Source organism: Paralichthys olivaceus, chromosome 17 (genome assembly GCF_024713975.1).
Source record: "Paralichthys olivaceus isolate ysfri-2021 chromosome 17, ASM2471397v2, whole genome shotgun sequence".
NCBI classification, from domain to species: Eukaryota; Metazoa; Chordata; class Actinopteri; order Pleuronectiformes; family Paralichthyidae; genus Paralichthys; species Paralichthys olivaceus.
Genome location: NC_091109.1, coordinates 17,852,804 through 17,873,617, shown reverse-complemented (window position 1 = coordinate 17,873,617; position 20,814 = coordinate 17,852,804). Strand labels below are relative to the sequence as shown.

The window sequence follows — 20,814 nt, the reverse complement described above, 5'->3', positions numbered from 1 at the left end:
TTTGACGGAGCTTTTTACCGAGAGGAGGTTCGTTGGTGAACTTGATGGACGACTGAAGGAAGGTGATGGGAAATCTACACACACACACACACACACACACACACACACACACACATTTAAATCATAGATGGAGATGTCCAGTCTTTAACTCCAGCGCCACCATCAGGTCATAGCCAGCAGGGCACGTCTGATGTCATCAGTTACCTCGGGTGCATGTCGGTCGTCAGCCACACCCGGAAATCTTTGTGCACAGTTTCTGGTGTTGCCATGGTTACTGTCTCCAGCAGCTCATCCAGGAAGTCCAGTCCCAGGTGGCAGTTCTGGAGGAGGAGCCAGCCGCCATCCGTCATGCTATTGGCCAATAGCCTGCGAGCGTGAATCTCCTGGCCCTGCCCCATGGAGATGGGATGGCATGGCGCCCCCTACAGGAGGAGAGCAGTGAAATGCAGTGAGACCAGTTTATACCTATTCTTTACTTTATTCTCTCCATCAGGTCTGAACCTCGTCCTATGACCCTTCATACATTTAACTGATGAATTCATTGTCTCAACTGATCTAAGTTTTTGAAATCTCGTTCCTCACCTTGTTCTTGGCGAGCCGCTCTATGTTCTCAGTTGGGTCGGAGCCCATCGACAGAAGACAGACCATCGGTGTCCGGTTGTCGCTCTCTGCCAACATGGCGTCCAGGTCCAGAACCAAACCTTCAGCGTACTGTTGACCCAGAGACTGTGAGATGTAGCGTCGCGCCTGTTCAACAAACACACACATCGTTAACATCACAGTATTTGTCTGAGCAGGAGAGCGTCATCGCTGGAGATCTGGACAGACCTGAGCGATGGTTCGGTCGGGACACCAGCTCCGGATGAGCAGAAGCTTTCGGAAGGTGTCGAGCTTTTCCTCGTATCCATCGGGCAGCACGGCGTCCTCTGGAGCCGGATGGTCGAACCAGCTTCTCCAGGCACGTTCATTCTGACTCACCTGGACACACGGACAGATTGAATCTCTAGATCCGTGTTTCAGTTCTGACCTGATGGGACTTCATGTGATTGGTTCCTACCTGAGTCAGGATCTGAGTGAACGGAGGCAGAACCGACAGCTGCACCAGGTTCAGCCACGTCTGGTCCAGGATCCAGCGTCGAGGTTTAGATTCTACAGAGTTCAGGTCCAGAGAGGCGCCGCCTACACACACACACACACACACACACACACACACACACACACACACACACACACACACACTGTGTCAAACTGCTTTAAAGAACAGAGAAACAGACAAAGGGAGGAGGAGGAGGAGTTTGTGACCTTTGACGAAGGTGAGCACCTCGGGGTGGGAGATGTTCCGAGCCTGCAGGTCGATCTTCAGAGCCAAGAGCAGAGTGAAGAGCAGCTTGTGCTCCTCGTACAGACCTCTGGCTGAGTAACAGTAAACCTGCAGACACAAAGTCTTTATTGATGGACTACGTCGTGTCTTTGGTTTGGACCCCGTGTCTTACCCAGCGACAGCCTCTTATCAGCTACTCGTCTCTGCTTTATGACGGTTCCAGCCCCTGAACTGACTGTGTGCTCCAACACTCGTTTCCCACACATTTCTTCTGAACATAGTCATTTATATTTTAAACAACACACAGTACTCTGAAATTTAAACATATGCGAGTCAATTGGAAATGTATTTGTTCCTGGGACCACCATGGTCCCTGATGGTATTCTTCATTCGATGTACGTTAAAAGTTCTTTCCTCTGGAAAGTTAGAATAAAACTAATGAGCTCAGAGGTTAGTTCATTCAGATGATGGAGGTTGTTTACAGTCGAATTGTGAAACTGTAGAATCACAAGTTAAGTAAATGTACTGATTCATTTCTTTGTATTTATCAACACATATAATAAACATAACATAAACATTCACCAGGAATCCTGCAGTGACGTCACTTTCTATCGAACACTAGAGGGCAGAGTCTCTACAGGAAACAAAATTACGGACATGAAACAAAGCATAAAGCCCCACTAGGGGGCAGCACCTGGTACGTGAGGAAGCCGATGATGTTGCAAATGCGTTTGGAGGTGACCTGCGACCTGGCAGCGTTCTGCATGGACGAGTCGAAGAGCCCGAGGAACTGCCGCAGCGACGTCTGGTACATGATGTTCACAAGTGACATCTCCACGATCAGGAAGTAGAGGATGCTCCCTCTGGTGGCCACTGGACGGTACTCCTCCCTGGCCTGGTTAATCTTCACCTCCGTCTCTGCCGCCACCGACAGCTTCTCGCTCACCTACAACAGGTTTGTTATTGATTTTCTTTTAGATTGAGTCCTGAACCTGAACCTGAGCTGACAGACGGTACCTCCTGAGCCGTGGTCTTGGTGACCCTTAGCACCTCGATCAGGGACTGGTCCTCCACCAGGGAGCCCTGCGTGCTCGTCAGCCTGAACAACAGACTGTCCTCCAGCTCCTGCATCTTCCTCTTGTTGGATGTCACCTCCTCCAGGAGCTTCACTCGCTCCGCCTCCAGCTCCTAGTCAGACCCACAGGGTGAACAGAGTCAGATTCACATGGTAAAAAGGTTTAGGACTCAGGGTCATTGGGAATCACTGCACAGGAGGAATTAAACTGTTGATTACTTCACAGCAGCTGTTAACTAACAGTATAACCAGTATAACTAGCTGGTTATCTGTTCAGTGTGGACCTGTTTCTCCAGCAGAATGACTCGTCCCAGCAGCTGGTCCTCCAGGCCTCGCTGGGTGACGGTGAAGTCGACCACGGCCGTCCTGGCGCTGACCTCGGGGCTGTACGCCGGGTTGGCAAGCTTGGTGGTGATGTAGAGCGTGAAGCCCTTCATCACGTCCACCTCCTTATCTCCCACCTTCACCTGCAGGGTGAAGGAGGACAGACATCACCTGTGACTCCTGAACAGCTGAGACTCTTTTTAAAAGTATGAAACTAAACGTTGTTAGTCTGATTCTCACTTTGTAAGTGGATCCAGACTTGATGTAGTTCTTGTCCAGTATGTTGTCCAGAACTGGGTCCAGTTCCTCCCCAACATCCTCAAGCAGCAGGGGGCGCCCCAGAGACAGACTGTCCTCCAGGTGGGTTCGAAAATATTTATGGTTGAGAGACGTCACCTGAGACAAAGAAGAGGTTTTTACTTCTCACCAGCAAGGGGCAGAGGAGGTTTTGTGATTTATGGTTTTGTGTTCACCTGCAGCTGCTGCTCTCGCTCCCTGTTCTGGATCCAGGTCTTGCCCTGACCCTGGGGGTCAATCAGCAGCGGGTAGCGTGAAGCCTTCGTCACAACGATGCCGTTCTGGATGGACAGGTCGTCGCTGGGTAACCCTTGCAGGTTCCACTCGCTCACTGTGGCGTTGTCCACCAGCAGACCAATCACATTCAAGTCCTGCAGGGACGTCTCAGTTTAGACTTTCACAAAGATTCTCCACGTCACCATGAGTTTAACTATGAACAGATTCTTTAATATTCACTGAGTTTACTGTCAGATTTGAATTTAATACAGATATATTGTTTTATTCAATCTGAGCAGATGTGCAACACTTTTTTCTGTTTTACGACTTGTCAAATAAAAGCTGAAATAATGAGACAGAGGATTTGTGTCGTGTTACAGGACTGAAGGGAATGAGCTTCTCCTCCATCTCCTTCTTCCACAGCTCCAGCAGGAGGCAGCGGTACTCCTGGTTAAACGGGCCGGCATATGACAGGAAACCGGTGGACAGAAGGACGTCGCCGACCAAGTGTTTGATCTGCGTCTGGAACCCGACACTGCTGTCCGTCCAACGGACCTGAGACACGACGAGGACAGACATGGATGGATGAGAGGATAGATGTATGACAGATGAATGAGTGAAAGATGACGGGATGAAAGCTGACCTTCTCTCCTCCCAGTCCGTCGATCAGAGCCGTGGCATTGGCCATCTTTTGGCGGCAGGCCTGGGCGTCGTCCTCCAGGTCCTGCTTCTCCTTCATGGCGGCGTCGTAAAGCGCCTAAAGTTCAGCACACTCACATTTCACTACAGTTCATAATAAAAGTACAATCAGTCGTTTGTCTCCACCAATCAGAGCAGTTTCACACTACAAACACTAGTGAACCTGACCACTGGGTGTCGCCAACACGGAGGAAGAAAATGATCACTTGAACGTGTCCATGGGATCGAACAGCGATAAACACAAGAAGAAAACACATGTTCACGTATTTAGGATGAAAAAGTTCAAGTTTAAACTAGTTTCACCTGCACGGCGTCGAGCTCTCGTTGTTTAGAGTCCAGCTGCTCCTGAGCTTTAGAGAGTTCAGCCTGAGCGACCACAAGACGAGCCTCCTGCAGGGCCAGGTTAGCCTGCACACACACACACACACACACACACACACACACACACACACACACACACACACACACACACACACACACACACACACACTCACTCACTCACTGAGTTCTCAGAGAATAATTCCTGATTAAACAATCGGATGTTTCTGGAGGACTGATTTCTATGAGTGATTTATTTAAGGAGGCGTGGAATCGATGAGTGAAGTTCTATATCTGGACTCCTGCGTCTGTACCTTCAGGGGCAGCACCTCCTTGTTGATGGAGAAGAAGTCAGCCATGGCCTGAGTCCAGGAGCAGAGTCCAGCCACGTTACCACAGATCCTCTTGGCTGATTCCATGTTGTAGTCGTCCATCTCCAGGTAAGGAGCGAGTAGCTCCACCACCTCCTCTGTGATGGAGTCCTGCAGCACAGAGGACGACAGCAGGGAGGCGCTGTGATCATCATCTACATGTTCTTCACCACAGCGTCTCAACAGCACTTCAACCATTAGTTATGAACCAGACAGATTCATGTGAAGGAACTCATCTGAACACAAACCAGTTCAGCTCTGAGTCTGAAGCTTCATGTTTGTTCATGTTTCATCTGATCTGTTTAGGGACGGAAGAATTTTGTCTCACACGTACGTCCTGTCGTCATCACCTACGTGGGCGTCGTCTACCTGTACTTGACTCTGATTGGTTTGTAGACAGCCTCTGACATTGTCTGTACTTCCTGTGATTGGTCCAAACTGTCCAACAGTGTTTTCACTGTGAACCAACAGAACCAGGTTCAGTTTGATCCAGACCCAGAACTCGACCCAGAGTCTGAAGCTCTGAAACAAACCAGTTGTGAACGAGTCCTGAATTTAACATCACACACACACACACACACACACACACACACACACACACACACACACACACACACACACACACACACACACACACACACAGAGTTCAGGGTTTTTCCAGTTCTAAACATACAGACGTTCAATGTCAGCTCAGCTAATCCTCATCTTAGCAGGTATGTAAAACACACACACACACACACACACACACACACACACACACACTCTCACACACACACACACACACACACACACACACTCACACACTGCTTGGAAGGCTGGTGATGACTGCAGTGCAATAAGATGAGTCGGGGGTTTCCCACTGACACACAGTTATAAACTCCAGTGTGTGTGTGTGTGTGTGTGTGTGTGTGTGTGTGTGTGTGTGTGTGTGTACATTCTGTTCTGTCGTCTCAGATCTACGTGGACATTCACTGAACTCTGACGTGTCCTCGTCTCTAACAGTATCGTGAGCGAGCAGCAGAATCTGACTCCAGTAAAACAAAGTGTGACCTTGCTAAAGTTGAGCAACATGCTGAGGAACGACGAGTTCTGCATCAGCTTCATGGCCTCAGCCCACGAAGGTCGTAGACAAGGTCGCTCTGGGTCGGTGGTCACCGCGTCGATCTGAGACAAACAGACCGAGGAAGAGAAATGAGACGATAGAGCAACATCTGGTTTCACTCTGGATTCAGCGATGAACTGGTCGTGATTATTTGAAACGACTGAGTGACCTTCCTCTGGAACAGCAGCAGCACGACGTCCATGATCCTCATGATGAGATGAGGAGGCTTCTGCAGCTTCCTCACGGTGGCGATGTCCGATGGTTTAATGGTCTGTAGACCGGAAGAGGGGCGTTACGTGTGTGAGTGTGAGTGAGTGTGTGTGTGTGTGTCTGTGTGTGTGTGTGTGTGTGTGACCTGAAGTGCGGCCTCAGCAGCCTCCAGCGCTGGTTTCGCTGCCTCCAGTTTGGACTCTGCTGCTGTTTTATCGACTTCAATCTCGTCGACAATCACTTGAGCTTTGTCCTTCACCTTCTGCACCTGCTGCTTCACCTGCACAGAAACTCCTGGGTACTACTGTGCTGTGGCCACTAGGGGGCACAACCACACACACTCATCATGACGTTTATGTTCACGTTAGATCAAATATGGGTTCATTATCAGAGGACGTGATGTTTATAGACTGTGGGAGCGTAATGTGACCTTTGACTCCTCCCACAGATAAAACCATCATTCTCTCCTGGGTCACATGACTCTGTTGTCGGCTCCGATCAGCAGGGACGGAAACGTGACAATAACAAATTTGTGTCTCTGACCTTTTCAGCAGCCTGAGCTTTCGCCGTGACCTCGAGCAGGACTTCATCTGCCCTCTGGGAGGCGACAGCGAGTTCCTGCTCCTTCACCACCAGCTCCTCGGAGAGTTGGGACACCGACTGCTCCGCCTCCATCAGTTTACACAGACCTGCAACAGGATTAACGACGAGGCGAGTCTGAACTTTTCATCATCACTGCTGATCAATAATTATTTTATCTACACACGTTCACACACGTTCACACACGTTCACACACACGTCACCGTCAGGACTGAACCCGTCCTGTAAACCAGCGTGTTCCTGGTCGTACCTGTCTTCATGCGCTCAGCCAGCGTGCCCACGTGAGCGATCTTCTCAGCGTAGATGATTTTGTAGCCGTCGATGAAGGACAGGTACGATTTTGGAGTCACAAACGTTTGACGTCGGAAACGTTGAAAATACTCGCCACATTTCTCCGCCACCAGGTCCTGGAGGGAGAGACGTCATGTGATTGGTTTGCCGAACGTGCCGATGATACACAGCTGGACTGAGAGCGGTACCTGGAAGGTTCCCATGGTAACCACAACGCTTCGCTTTACGTCCTCTGAGCAGCGGAGGTCCTGGTACTGAGACAGGAAGTGATGCGACACAGCGACCAGGGCATCCCGAGGCCAGCGCTGGAACCAATCGACCGTGCAGCCTGATATCAGCCCCGGGAACTGTTGAGGTCAAAGGTCGCTGATGTCACACTGTGGTTTTTAATCTATTTCATTCACGACCGTCTCGTAACCTCCTGTGATGTCATCACATCTCACCTCACTCCGTCACTCACCTTCAGTGCACGAGTGCGAAACTTTTCCCCGACAGGCGAGAAACAGAGGACGATGTGGAGGTTGCTCCGCACACGGGACAGGAAGAAGTCGTAGAGGTTTTCTGAGGTCGGAGGTCGGCGAGGGTGCTCTCGCTTCATGACAGGAATCAGATCCTGAGTGATGTCATCCAGCTCGTCTCGAGCAAACAGGTTGGAGACTTCGCCGCTGGCCAGGACGTTGTTCATGTATTCTGTAGCAGAGAGAAAATGTGAAAATCTAACAGGCAGACTTCACATTCATGTTCCCCAGAGGACGAACCCTTCTGACGGTGTCATGATTTACAGTCTGGTACCGAGGAACGCTTCATCTTTGATGTCGTTGTCTGTGAAGAGGAACGTGACTCCTCCCCCCTGCTGACCAGCGATACGATACAGAGCCTTCAGGTCCTCCAGCAGGTTACTGCTGTTGTACGACCTGCAGGACACACACACACACACACACACACACACACAGTCATAATCCCCTCCTCCTCCTCCATGTAGGCAGATGGGACATGGACCAATCTAAACAATCAAAGTGTTAAATAAATGTTTCGCACCTGGTCATCGTGATCTGGAAGGTTTGGTATCCTGCGATAAACGAAGCTAGCCTCGTCAGGCTCTGCTTCCCCGACCCCCCCACCCCGACCAGCAGGGCGTTTCCCTGCGGCGTCCGCAGGATCCGTGAGATCCGCATCAGGTGTGTCATGGCGTCCTGCGGTGTCAGATTAAACAGAGAGAGTCGCTCACCAATAGAACCAAAGAGACAACAGACAGATTAACTTCTTCCTCCACAGCAAGAAATAAAAAATAGAGTTTTACGAGTTTTAAATATCAACTCTGAATCCAACATGGCCGCCTGCTGGTGGCCGTCAGTCTGACAGAAGCCATGGTCACCTTAAAGAAGACCAGGTCCATGGCTCCGCCTCGCACCGCCTCGTTGTACTGCTGCTGGAAAACAGACAGCCGCTCCGCCAGGGTGTCCAGGGACGGGATTGGCTCATACACCTGTCAATCAAGTCATGAAAGCTTTTGATTGGCTCTGTTCCAACATGTGGTCATCTTGAGGAGTTCAGACTAATTATTGATGAAACAAATAAAAATGTCTGTTTGGGTTCGAACCTTCGGAGCTACCAGCTCGGTGTCTTCGGGTTCATCCCCCGTCGCCTCCGGAGCGTCACGCAGGAAGTCCACAAAGCAACTGTCCCATTGGGGGTGCTCAGTCAGAGCTCTCCCATGATCCTCCACTGTGACCTGGGCAACAGGGGTTATGTGGTGACAGTGGGACATCCTGACACCTGATTGGTTCACGGGTTCATCACTTTATATGTTGCAGATTTTTAACTTCACCTGTGACCTGATCTTATTTCTTGTCCTTCACTTTCAGTAAAAAACATTTTATGTAGAGTTGCTTTTAATTTATTTGATCATAGATTATTATTATTATTATTATTATTATTATTATTATCCCACACACACACACACACACACACACACACACACACACACACACACACACACTCACACCTTCTCCATGATGCAGCTGAAGGTTTGTTGGTCGCTGCTGTCGACGAACCGGTCGGCGATGACTCTGAAACATTCATGATGGAAGAGAGCGGCGAGGAGGGAGGAGCTCTGACACACGTCTGACGTCACAGTCAGGATCCCCTGATACACAACACAACCATCAACAACACACAACACACACACACACACACACACACACAACAATAACCACAACACAAATATAACAAACATTTTCTTGAATAATACAATACAACAGGTTCACAGGATGTTGCACAGAGATATCAAAATAAAAGCCCTCCTTGTTGTAGTGTGGGAACATTGTTGACACTAAACATCGTCGCTGTCGACAGAAAACCAGGAATCAGCATCAATTCATTGTTCTTGTTTCCTTCAGGATTCAAATACAAACAGGAAGTGTGTTTCCTACCTGCCAGATTCTGCTCAGGTCCCTCAGGTTGAAAATATAATGAAACTTTGCAGGAGACGGTAACATCTGAGGAAACAGACACAAACGAGGAAACATCAGTCAAACAAGATGAGAGACGAAATCTGTACCTCCTGGACATCTTCACAATAAAAGCAGGGAACTTTCATTCTGTGTAAACTAGTTTTACTGATTTATTACAGAATCAGAAAATTGTAAAATAAAACCACTGCTGTTCGATATAAGGAGAATATTATGATACATAATAATATAATTCTGAAAAAAAGTTTTATGACAAGTTTTATTAATCAACAACAAGTTCTCTCAATATTTTACCTTCGCCTTAACGGCCTGCCACACCCGCCTGGTGGTGGGCACTAGGGCGGCGGCGAGGTCGCAGACGTCAGCGCGGAAGCCCCTCTCTGGGCAGAAGTATCCCTGAGCCACGGTGCCAAAGATCTTATCGATGGAGGAGTTGGAGGGCAGCGTGCAGTTAAAGATGGAGAACTGCCTCTTCAGCCGCTGAGGGATGTCGTTCCGTCCGCCACCGGGATGGATCATGGCCGCCACCAGCTGTTAAAGGTTGTTACAAACATTAGTCGGCACATTGATGCAGCGAAAGGACATTAAACAGGAAGCAGATATATGACAGACACGTGTTAAAAGTCCTTCACTCAACTGAAGCTGGAAACACTGAGGCTCAGCCAAACAGGAAATGTTGCTCTTTAATCAATGATCCAAAAATATCTAATTTAAACATGGCCGCCACGAACCAAAACATTTGGAGCCTGACCCAGTTGTTACCTGAACGTCGACCACGGTGATAAACTCTCCTGGACGATCCAGACTGTAGAAACCTCCCTGTTCCATCAGCTGACGCACAATCTCATTGGTTATCTGATGGAGGCGGGGCAACAAGATCTCAGGAAGTGATTGGTTACGAGGAAGTGTCATTAAAACAAAAACAGAAATTCGATGAAAAGAAACGACATCAATCATCCGACTGTGAACAAATGTATAGATAATCGTATTTAACATGTTTAATTATTAATTTCCTGATAAAAATATTGCCTGTAAGATTGTTAAACTGTAAAAGAAAAAATGGACATTGACCAATCAGAGGGTTTGAGGCCGACCTGGTCTCCCCATTCGTTGATAACGGGCATGTTGATGTCATCTATGAACACAGTCAACCTGCGTCCGGCCGGCGGCCCGTAGGTGGAGCCCATTCTCTTATCGATGTAGCTCTCTATGGTTCTCTGGAACATGCTGGGCAGCGTGGCAGACGAGAAGTTCAGCGTCTTACTGAGGTGGAGCTCCGGGTCGAGCTTACCAGTGTAGCCCTGCAGGGGGAGCCAGAGAGAAACACGTCATGTAGCTGTAGCATTAGCGAGCTGAGGATAAGAGCTAGCTGCAAGAAGCTGCAGTCTCTCTAACAGCCACTGGGGCTGCCCTCTGTCGACAGGTTCTGTTTGGATCCAATTCTTCGGTTAAATAATCAGATTGTTGTAATTACATTCATTCATTGTGTTACTACATTAAACTGTGGATGGAACGTCAGCGTGTTGCGTTACGTCTCTCGTGTCTCACTTTAATCATGACGGTCTTGGCGGTTCCCTGCTCTCCGATCAGCAGCACTGCTTTCCTCTGCTTCATGACGGTCCGCGTCAGGAAGTCCGTTCTCACGTTGTCCACATTTGGAACCAGGATGGACGAGTAGTCCGGGACGTGGTCTTTGGGGTAGACGTACTCTGGGACCTGAATCATGGCAGAGGAGGGTAACGAGTTGACTTTGACTCTGAGGGATAAAGGTTCACGTGGTTAAGTCAACAGAACGATGACGGCCTCGTGTCCACACACCTTGTTGGACCAGTGCTCCCACTGCCCCTGCTCATTGACGGCGAACTCGAAGATTGTCTCGTCGTCCTGAGTGTGCGGCAGGTCCAGAGACGAGCCGTGTCCCTTCAAACACAAATAATGCAACACTTTACCCTGAAGTCCACGTTGGAACAACTCCAGAGACAAAAATCATTCAAGGTCTTTTCTCTCAGAATGAAACTGACGAAGAGCTGAAGAAATCTGACGCATCAGGTTTCATTACATGAAAAAAGTAAATAAATACTTTCATAGCTGCATTTTCATTACAGCCACTAAAGCAAGAGCCTGACCAGCACTGCAGCTGCAAATAAAATTTGTCCTGAGGGTGTCGCTAGAGGAACAGTCAGAAACCTCCAGGGTTTATCCTCTGTGGAACATGAATGAGGATTTTAAGGATGTCTGAACAAAGAGAATGACGTCTCCATGAAGAAACCAAAGAATTCAGAAACCTTCAGAAAGGCCTCCATCTTGGCTCTGTCATCCAGCTCCAGCAGCGCGCCGAGCGACCACATGACCGCAAATACAAACAGCCGACCAACGTCACCGTGGCAACCCTGTCTCTCCTCTGCGGCTGGGAGGAGACCCTGAAGACACAGATACGAAGAAAGAAAAGACAAAAGTAAAACCTGGAGAAACGCTCTGTCTGATTTGAGCTCTAACACGGAGCTGCGGCCCGGTCACAGAGAAACAGGAACTTTTTGAAGAACAACAAACACTGTGACTTCCTGTCGTACCTGCAGCAGGTCCACCGTCTGTCTGATGTACATACACTCCAGCACCTGCATCTTAGGAGACATGGCAGTGAAGACAAAGTCCACCACGTCCTGTAGGTGGAACAGACACTAGAATTATTATTATGGCTACGATCAGATGACGTTGATTAAGTATCATGTTGAACTAGTTTCCACCTGCATCACTCAAAGATATAAATGAGGAGTCCCACTTTTCTCTCTCTTGTTTCTCTGTGTTTGGTCTCCACCTCCTCAGGGAAACTTTAGCTGCTCATGTTTAACTGAATCAGATTGATGCTCAGTAGGAACGAGGCTTGTAGGAACCTGTGATAACTGATAGTCTCTTTAACTTGAAGACGACAGTAAGAAGTACAACTATGAAACGTTGACACCCTCGTCTCCCTGAAAGAAACACTGGCCACTGTTTGAACATCCTCTCCAGGATTCTCTCTCCACCTGGTAGCAGGAGTCAAAGCAGAGTCTCAGGGCGTCGGCCTGCGGCTCCGGGAGTGTCTGTAGCCACGCCTGCAGGACGGGGCGCCAGCCGAGCACAGACGAGCTCATGAACACCATCCCGTTCCTGGACACGGTGGCCGGGGAGGCGTTGTCGATGTTGTGGGGCTCAAAGACAATCTGGAGGCAGAACACAAAGGACGTGTCGTCATATTACAACTTCTACACGTTACGGTGGAGTTCATGACAGTTATTCAGTGGATTCTGATTGGCTGACACATGACTAACAAAGGTTGGGGTGTTACCTTGCAGCAGGGCGCCATGGGGATCCTGTCTCCGTTTGCCAGTGTCAGAGTTTTGTTGTCATCCAGAACTGAATTCAGATTCTCGATCCAGATTGCATCAACCGGACCATCCAACACAATCCAGATATATTCCCCCTGACACACACACACGGTTCAAATGTGTCATATAAACATGTTTAGGTTATTATAAATCTAATAACTTCAGTCTGTCCATCAAACCTTCTTCGCCTTGAGCGTCTTCCTCCACAGTGTGGAGAAGACGCCATCGGTCCAGTCGTTGGTGGTGACGTCCAGCATGCCGAACATCTGCGAGGCCGTGATGGCTTTAGGGTTCATCCTCATCTCCCGGTGCGGGGAGCCACATTCTGACATGGCCTTCATCAGGGTGTGGATGCAGGTCGTCTTCCCGGCTCCGCTGGGACCCAACGTCATCATACCTGCGTGAGAACAAGCAGCTGAACCAAAACTGACTCAAGAACCTAATGTATGAATAAAACAAAGATAAACAACTACTTCAACGACAACAATAGATGAAGGACTCGATGGTTCTCCGCCATGAGGCCGGCTCTAAAACAAGATCTTGATATTGGAAAACAAACAAATTATTTTAATAATGTTGTTTTCATTTTTATTTATATGGTCGAGAAACATCTGCTGAATTTGATGAACAGGCTGATAATAAATCTATTTCTGACTCTAAACACAAACATCAGCTTTGACCCAAACAAACATGAAACCACAAATTATATAAAGTCACGAAATGTAAAAGTCCACTTCCAGATTTTCATTTAAACCCAGACACTGCCATCTAGTGGTGAAACATAGGTTCAACAAGTGATCTCAGATGAGTAGACCAGAGCTGGATGTTTAATACCTGGTGTCAACGTTCAGTTTAATAAAGTTCTGTCTGATGATCTGTACCGTGTCGGACTCTCTGCGTCTCGTAGAGCTGAACCAGTTTGAGGATCCAGGGGGGGTGAGGGATCAGGCCGGCCCTCTGAGCCTGACTGAAGATGGACGACTCCAAGTCTGGATACCCCGCCTTATCCAGAACTAGCAGAGGGATGGAGAGGAGGAGCGACTGGATTAAATCATATCAAACTTAAAACTGAAACATTTCGTGATCAAACACAAACACGTTGTAATAACTGTTTGTGTTTGTCGCCACATCTCCGATTGTAAAGACATGAGTGAGTCTGTTGTTTAGAAACGTACCGATACCAGGAAACAGATCATTGATCAGACTCATGAACAAAGGCTCGTCCTCGTCCACCTGCACAGAAACCATCAGATTATCAAATATAACAAAACACAAAATATCTTTTCAAATACTGTTGGAACCAACAAATAATCGACCATCGAATATTCTTGTTATAATACAGTTAAATTAGCAGCATAATGACTTTCTCTGTAAATAAAGATGGACGACATGACAGCTCCTAAAGTGAAGTCAAATCATGTTGATCGCCCCCTGGTGGCTGGCTGCAGTATAGGTCATAAACCTCCACCTCCTCCATGTCTGCAGAGCATGAGGCAGATGTTCAATAAATGTTTGTAGATGGTTTCTGTCATTTTAGGAAGTTGTTATCAAACACACAGACACACACACTCACACACACACACACACACACACACACACACACACACTCACACACACACACACACACACACACTCACACACCAGTTTGGAAAGGTTCATGTCTCTCAGGACCCTCATCACCACGGTCTTCTCTGGCTCTGACGGGTTGGATCTCTTCACGGCTCCCAGCGTCCTCAAAACTGACAAAATGTTCCTCAGACCAAAATCATAATGGACCTGGTGTAAAGACAAAACTAATATCATGAAGTCAGGCGCATAGAAAATATGATGATATGGTTCTGACTGATCTGAACTGATCTGTGTGTGAGAACAGATGAGTCAGTGTCTCTGGACTTTTCCCGCAGCCTCTTAGTGAAACATCTGGAAAATGTCCATGTGAGTTTTCATGATGTTTCACTTTGTGCCCGACCTGTTTGGAGAGCTGCTCCTCACACAGTTTGTAGAGGGTGTAGAACTTCCTGCTGAGAACCTGGTTGTCACGAAAACCTGCACTGGCCAGTTTGACCCTCATGATGATGGCTCTGTCAGGGACCATCATGGCTACTGTGCGGAACTGGATCTTCAGGTTCTCGGGCAGCTCCTGGCGACCAGCGTATCCAGGGTTCTGAGGGACCAGGTATAAAATCAGGTCTTGATAACTGACTGCTTCTGAGATACATTGACAGAGTTCAACAGACTGGTTCTCTGGTTGTTCTGTTGAGGCTCTGAACAAATTCAAAGCTGGAACTCTGGCTGTTAGAATGTTCTGGTTCTGAGGTGGTTCAGTCCTGGGACTCACCAGCTGATTTCATATTTGCATCTCAAGCTCTTATGGTTCCATCATTTGCTACTTTTAGCCGCTGCACTTTGCCTCTATAGCTAACTCATTAGCTTTGTCACCAATGAATCCTGGGATAGCTTGGCCCCTCCTCTGAAGCATGTGACCCCTGAAGGGACACAGCTTGTGACATCACTCGGTTTGGAGCTAAGATTTCGGACCAGACCTTCGTTCATTTATTCTCAGTTTTCACTCAGTACAAAGATTGTAACTCCTCCTGCAGGTCATATCGTGGTTACCATGGTGAGGAAGATGCCAAACTCAGGGTCCATGTCGACCACGTCTCCGTCTGTGAAGACAAACTGCTTCTTCTTGTTCTTTTTGCACTGCAGGACGATGTAGATCTGCTGGGCGGCGACGGACAGGACCGGCAGCTCGATGCGGTTGAACTCATCGAAGCAGCCCCAGGCTCCAGACTGAGCCAGACCTGCAGAGACACACAACAACCAGCAGGTGGCACTTCACACAACTGGACATACAGTCAAGGACATTTTCTGTTTTGTCTGTGTCTGGCTGCTCCCAGCTTATCCACGTCTGAGCCCAGTCACCCGACAGAGAAAACTTCTTTTGGCTGCTTGCTTTTGCAGCCTCGTTCTTTCGGTCACTACCCAGAACTCTTAACCAAAGCTTTGGAACACAGATGATCGGTAAATCATGAATTTAGTCTTTCAGCTCAGCTCCGGGTTTTGTTCTTTCTTTCTAATTCAGACTAATTCGGTTTAAACTGGAACCATCAGCAGTTACCAAGATCAGAGGGCAAGAGGTTCGCAGGGATTTAATCACAGTCGACTGTTGCATCACACCTTTATAAATGCGTCCCAGTCCTCTGTAGTCCATCTGGTCCGAACAATTGAAAACCACCACGTATTTGCCCAGACAGCGACCCATGTCCTTCGTGGTCTCTGTTTTACCTGGAAACACAAACACACACACAAACGCACACAGACACACACACTAAATTACAGCAACAAACTCAGAGTGGGAGTTTTTCACTGGAGACTGTGTTACCTGTTCCTGCCGGGCCTGCCGGAGCTCCGCCCATGCTCATCCCCAGGGCCTGCGACAGCGTGATGTAACACCTGGACACGTGTCAGAGTGTTAACATATTTCTTCCATGATCTGTCCGTGGGTTTGGTTTGTGAGTTTAAATTAAGGTGGTCGGCCCGTCTCCACTTCCTCCAGAAAGGATGCTAACATATACTATTGGAGGAGGCGGGCTTTGTACCTGTCAGTCAGCGGAGTGATGACCAGTCTGTCTGTACAGCCCAGGTATTCGTTGCAGTAGCTGAACTCCACGTCCGTGATTTGAATGACACATCTGTCCGTCTCCTCCGAGAAGTAAAACCTCGACTGTTTTTGCCACTCGAAGTCCGACGCAGATCGAACGTTCAGGCGCACCTGATGGAGATAATGTTACAAAGTGACATAACCACTCCGATTAGCGCCGCACCATAATGTCTCCGTCCCTCCGTCCACCCACCAGCTCGTCAAAGATGTCCCTCTGGTGGACGTGGATGGTGATGAGCGTCTCATACTTGGTCCTCTCGTTTCTGCTCAGCTCCTTCGTTGTCATGTCGATCAGCTCGTTGAGGAGGTCCATGAACTTCTGATTGGTAGTCTGCATGATCTGCCACATGATCAGATGGGGGGGGGGTCAAACGTACGTTTCCACTCGCTTTAAAATAACAACTGGAATTAGACTTTGCATAATTTTTAAGTTACATTAAAGTAACGTCGGATAATCTAAATGTAATTTATCGCTGTTATCTACTCTCCTGCTACGTGTCCACTTACCTGCATGAAAACCATCAAAATCTAATCAGTTCATCTTCAAGTGTGAATCAACTTTCGTACCAAATTTGAAGAAAGTCCCTTCAGGCGTTCTCATGATATCACGTTCACAATGTGACGTGAAAACATGATGCCTCCGACCACTGGGTGTCGCTGGCGCTGATATATAAAAGAAAAAGCACCTTCTTGTCAGACTTGCTGAGGACGAGTGCGTCTTCTGCGTCTCTGGTCCAGATCATCTGGATTCCCAGGAGGCCGATCTGAGCTGGAAACGCTGACTGGAAGTCCAGCAGCTGCAGGCCTGGGTCAGCGATCATCACGTAGGCCTGACGAATGATGGCGTGGAGCGTCTGTCTGACTCCGGCGAGCAGTTGCACTAACCACACCTCCACGTTGCCCTGGAAGGTTGAATCATCAGGAGTCACAGATTCACACAGTTTGAAGGTCAGAGGATTTGAGAAGCAGCAGCGGATTACATTGTTGAAAAAGTAGTGATTCAGAGTGTGTGAGGGGGAAGGAGAATACATCAAATCAAATAATAAAGGATAAATAAATGAATAAAACAGATCAAATGTACCTGAGCCATGACGGGTTGACTCAGCGCCACAGTTTCTCCTTCCTGAGACTGAAAGCTGAGCATCTGGTCGTAGAGTTTCTCACTGAAAACGACTCGGTTAACGTTGTCGAACAGACTCAAGAGATGAGCCTGAAGACAAAGACAATTCATGTATTAATATTTATCAACCAGTTTATCAAGATCGTAAAGAAAGAGAAATCTAACTTAACCTTAACCAGTGTGTGTGTGTGTGTGTGTGTGTGTGTGAGAGAGTTTTTCCCGTGGTGTATTCTCTTTAACTTTTTTTATATTAAGCTCTTTCTACTTTGCTTTACTTTTATTTTAATGTAATTATTGCTCTGCTGAGCTGACGTGCTTCTTCTCGTCCGACACCTTTCGTTGTGATTTTGATCCCTGGCGTTAACGTGATGAATACAGCTCGTGCGTGTCACCTGTATGGTGTGCGAGTCCGACGCCTGACCCAGGATCTCCAGCAGGGCGGGGTCGGACACGAAGAAGAAGCGAGGAAACACCAGTCGTTTCTTCTCCAGGTAACCGGACAGAGACTTCTGACACAGCTCCAGCTGCTCCAGCAGATGAGGCAGCAGCTGCAGAGACAACAAGCGACTGTGAGCGTGCACCTACAGCATCGCTGTGTTGCTCAGAGGCACGTGGGCAGCACCTGGCTGAGCGTCTCGTCTCCCACGCAGCACTGCACGGCGTTGGGAAGCTCGTGTGCTCGCTGCATGATCCTCTGCCAGGACTTGTCGATGTTCTGGAAACGTTTCGCCTCCTGAGGAACAAACAACAAGCATCAAACCACAGGAGAGCTGTGGTGATGATGTCACAGGCGACACGCAGCCTGATGATTGTTGTGACCTGAGGCAGCTGTTTGGCGATGTCTCCGCCCACGAACACGGCCTCTAGGTAGATCCAGAGGTTTTGAACCGACAACCACTTCTCGATGATCTCGGACGTGTTGGAGAGTTTCTGGACCCACAGCTGGATGGACGGCTTGAACGGAGCGTTGTACCTGCAGAAGACATTCATTCATTCATTCATTCATTCATTCATTCATTCATTTATTCGTTCGTTCGTTCATTCATTCATTCATTCATTCGTTCATTCATGTCTCGACCCCCCCGTCTGTCGACCTGTTGCTCAGCAGTGACGTCAGCACCATCAGGCTGTCCTCCATCATGGAGACTTTCTCCACGGTGTCGGCTCCTCTCAGCAGCAGTTCTCCTCTGGTCCTGAAGGGGGCGAAACTGAGGGTCTGGCTGCTCCACTCGGCCACGACGTCCTTCAGCTTGGCCTCGATGTCTCGCTCCTTCACTGCACTGATGCAGACATCCTGACCGCAGCAGGACACAAGACAGACAAACCACTCGGATCATTTCTGAACTTCGATTTGTGGAGATTAATCTGGATTATCAGGATTATTTTAGACTGTTCATGTCCTGACTGAAGTCACTCTGGCAGAAGAGTTTTTATATTATCTCTTATAATCCAGGTCTGATTTTCATGTTGATTCTACATTTTTATTCCAGACTCCAAACATTTCAAGGTTATTCCCAAACTGTGATCTCCATCTTGGACATTTCAGGATTAATAAAAAGATTAAGGAAAGTCCCGGAAGAATGAACTTCATCATTAACAAGTTAAGAATTATAATCTTTCCAACTAAAGTTATTGTGTCAGATTAAAATAAAATAATGTGAATAAATCATCGGAACCTCAATGTCCTCTTTGTATTTTAGCAGCGGAGCCTCCATGATGTTTCTGAGACAGAAACTCTCTGAGTCCACCTGGAAACTGTGAGTGGTCAACTCACTGAGACGAGTCCAGTGTCTGGGCAGCATCGCCTGGAGGACACAGAGTCCACAGCTTCAAGTTCTGAGACACAAACAAAGGAATGTTTTCTAGATGGATCAGTGCCCCCTCCGAGCGGCCTCGTACCTTGTTGGCCATCATGTAGAGCAGAGGGCAGGTCTCAGTGAAGTCATCGATGGTTTTCTTCAGATCTCTAAACGCCTGCCACTCCTTCAACGCCTTCGGAAGCTTCCTGATCCTGAAAAGACCCAGAGACAGGTGGACAAATTCAACAGAGACTTTTTATTTCCCTCTTTAAGTTTGAAATATTGTCCCATCACTGTCTTCGCTGCTCTACCTGTTCTGGAAGTCCTGCAGCTCCAGGTTCATCTTCTCAATGTTCAGTTCGGCCCACAGGAAGTCGTAGTATCCCGCCACGCTGTCGATGACGGAGTTATATAAACTGTAAAGTTTGGACAGAAGAGAGAGCTCCCTCTTGATCCTCTGCAGCTCTGGATACTCTGCAAGGACGGAGGAGGAGTCAGCAGGACAGAGGAGGAGCCAGGAGAGAAGGAGGCAAGGAGGCAAGGAGGCAGGTGGTGAGACGAACCTTGAACAGTCAAACCGAACAGTTCCTCTCCTCCTGAGTAGGTGATGAACTTCCTCCACAGCTGATCGAAGTCCGACTGAAAACCCTGCAGACGCTCACTGGCTTCAACTGGAGCCACGCCCTCCACGCCAGGACCCCTGCACACACACACACACAGACACACACACACACACACACACACACACACACACACACACACAGGTTTTAGGGTTTTGCACGCAGGACCAACATGTTTTGTGCCTGTACGTGTGTGTGTGTGTGTGTGTGTGTGTCTGTGTGTGTCTGTGTGTGTGTCTGTGTGTGTCTGTGTGTGTGTCTGTGTGTGTCTGTGTGTGTGTGTGTGTGTGTGTGTGTGTACCTGTTGTTGTACTTGGTGCAGTAGTCGTGAACGTCTCTCTGGAAACTCTGGACTGCAGACAGAAGGTCTGCTTTCATGCTGGGTTGCATCTTCACCAGAGTGTTTTGGTTCTGCACCACCTAACATCACACACACACACACACACACACACACACACACACACACACCTGTGTACCTGCATCTTTGTACAAACTCTTATTGATATGATACCTTCCCTTGACCACGCCCCCTCCGCACCAGGTCACTGAGGTTCTTCCAGGCGTACGTCAGGCCGTCCACCCGCTCGGCGCTGCCGTCATTGAACAGCAGCTCGTGTTTGTTGAGCAGAGCGAAGGATTCCTCGACTGGGCCGATGGTGGCGTCGATACGAACCTCCGCCTCCCGAACCTCAAACACAAACAGTGAGGAATGAGTCAAACGTGTCTCACTGTCACATTCAAAACACAATGAATGACTGAGTGAATCAAAGAGTGAACACATGACGGGTGATTAAAGAACGGAGGAACTGATCCTGATGATGTCAGCTGATCCTGATAGTTTTAACTTGTTGTGTTTAGGACAGAGGACGTTGCTGCTTGTTGACATTGAAGAGACAAACTGAATATGAGACAAATACAATGTGAGGACTGATTGATTGATGATTGATTGAC

At 48.2% G+C, this 20,814-nt stretch overlaps 1 protein-coding gene across 8 annotated transcripts in view; it reads right to left on the bottom strand.

Annotated features, from left to right (window-relative positions):
- The window catches only part of dnah5l (dynein, axonemal, heavy chain 5 like), a 40,913-nt gene that overhangs the window by 3,283 nt on the left and 16,816 nt on the right, over positions 1-20,814 (bottom strand). For 5 of the 8 annotated variants that reach the window (XM_069512134.1, XM_069512133.1, XM_069512131.1 and 2 more), the window contains 59 exons: positions 20,402-20,551; positions 20,165-20,283; positions 19,807-19,943; positions 19,555-19,717; positions 19,344-19,455; positions 19,121-19,249; positions 18,539-18,738; positions 18,264-18,417; positions 18,067-18,177; positions 17,837-17,992; positions 17,406-17,534; positions 17,011-17,226; positions 16,518-16,664; positions 16,263-16,435; positions 16,046-16,116; positions 15,841-15,948; positions 15,277-15,464; positions 14,630-14,824; positions 14,302-14,436; positions 13,836-13,893; positions 13,542-13,673; positions 12,840-13,057; positions 12,621-12,755; positions 12,319-12,495; positions 11,866-11,955; positions 11,581-11,715; positions 11,114-11,215; positions 10,844-11,011; positions 10,390-10,596; positions 10,058-10,150; positions 9,590-9,826; positions 9,257-9,322; positions 8,830-8,970; positions 8,425-8,556; positions 8,200-8,310; positions 7,863-8,017; positions 7,617-7,738; positions 7,285-7,514; positions 7,013-7,171; positions 6,784-6,940; positions 6,477-6,622; positions 6,079-6,213; positions 5,893-5,994; positions 5,672-5,785; positions 4,565-4,732; positions 4,236-4,340; positions 3,877-3,990; positions 3,612-3,788; positions 3,194-3,388; positions 2,961-3,116; positions 2,681-2,863; positions 2,339-2,509; positions 2,016-2,267; positions 1,303-1,429; positions 1,058-1,179; positions 829-978; positions 583-747; positions 205-422; positions 19-74 (listed from right to left, as the gene is read on the bottom strand). In XM_069512134.1, the coding sequence (XP_069368235.1) occupies positions 19-74; positions 205-422; positions 583-747; positions 829-978; positions 1,058-1,179; positions 1,303-1,429; positions 2,016-2,267; positions 2,339-2,509; positions 2,681-2,863; positions 2,961-3,116; positions 3,194-3,388; positions 3,612-3,788; positions 3,877-3,990; positions 4,236-4,340; positions 4,565-4,732; positions 5,672-5,785; positions 5,893-5,994; positions 6,079-6,213; positions 6,477-6,622; positions 6,784-6,940; positions 7,013-7,171; positions 7,285-7,514; positions 7,617-7,738; positions 7,863-8,017; positions 8,200-8,310; positions 8,425-8,556; positions 8,830-8,970; positions 9,257-9,322; positions 9,590-9,826; positions 10,058-10,150; positions 10,390-10,596; positions 10,844-11,011; positions 11,114-11,215; positions 11,581-11,715; positions 11,866-11,955; positions 12,319-12,495; positions 12,621-12,755; positions 12,840-13,057; positions 13,542-13,673; positions 13,836-13,893; positions 14,302-14,436; positions 14,630-14,824; positions 15,277-15,464; positions 15,841-15,948; positions 16,046-16,116; positions 16,263-16,435; positions 16,518-16,664; positions 17,011-17,226; positions 17,406-17,534; positions 17,837-17,992; positions 18,067-18,177; positions 18,264-18,417; positions 18,539-18,738; positions 19,121-19,249; positions 19,344-19,455; positions 19,555-19,717; positions 19,807-19,943; positions 20,165-20,283; positions 20,402-20,551 (8,674 nt within the window). The remainder of the gene's footprint in view (positions 1-18; positions 75-204; positions 423-582; positions 748-828; positions 979-1,057; positions 1,180-1,302; positions 1,430-2,015; positions 2,268-2,338; positions 2,510-2,680; positions 2,864-2,960; positions 3,117-3,193; positions 3,389-3,611; positions 3,789-3,876; positions 3,991-4,235; positions 4,341-4,564; positions 4,733-5,671; positions 5,786-5,892; positions 5,995-6,078; positions 6,214-6,476; positions 6,623-6,783; positions 6,941-7,012; positions 7,172-7,284; positions 7,515-7,616; positions 7,739-7,862; positions 8,018-8,199; positions 8,311-8,424; positions 8,557-8,829; positions 8,971-9,256; positions 9,323-9,589; positions 9,827-10,057; positions 10,151-10,389; positions 10,597-10,843; positions 11,012-11,113; positions 11,216-11,580; positions 11,716-11,865; positions 11,956-12,318; positions 12,496-12,620; positions 12,756-12,839; positions 13,058-13,541; positions 13,674-13,835; positions 13,894-14,301; positions 14,437-14,629; positions 14,825-15,276; positions 15,465-15,840; positions 15,949-16,045; positions 16,117-16,262; positions 16,436-16,517; positions 16,665-17,010; positions 17,227-17,405; positions 17,535-17,836; positions 17,993-18,066; positions 18,178-18,263; positions 18,418-18,538; positions 18,739-19,120; positions 19,250-19,343; positions 19,456-19,554; positions 19,718-19,806; positions 19,944-20,164; positions 20,284-20,401; positions 20,552-20,814) is intronic. The other 3 variants (XR_011238906.1, XM_069512136.1, XM_069512135.1) reach the window with 1 other exon arrangement.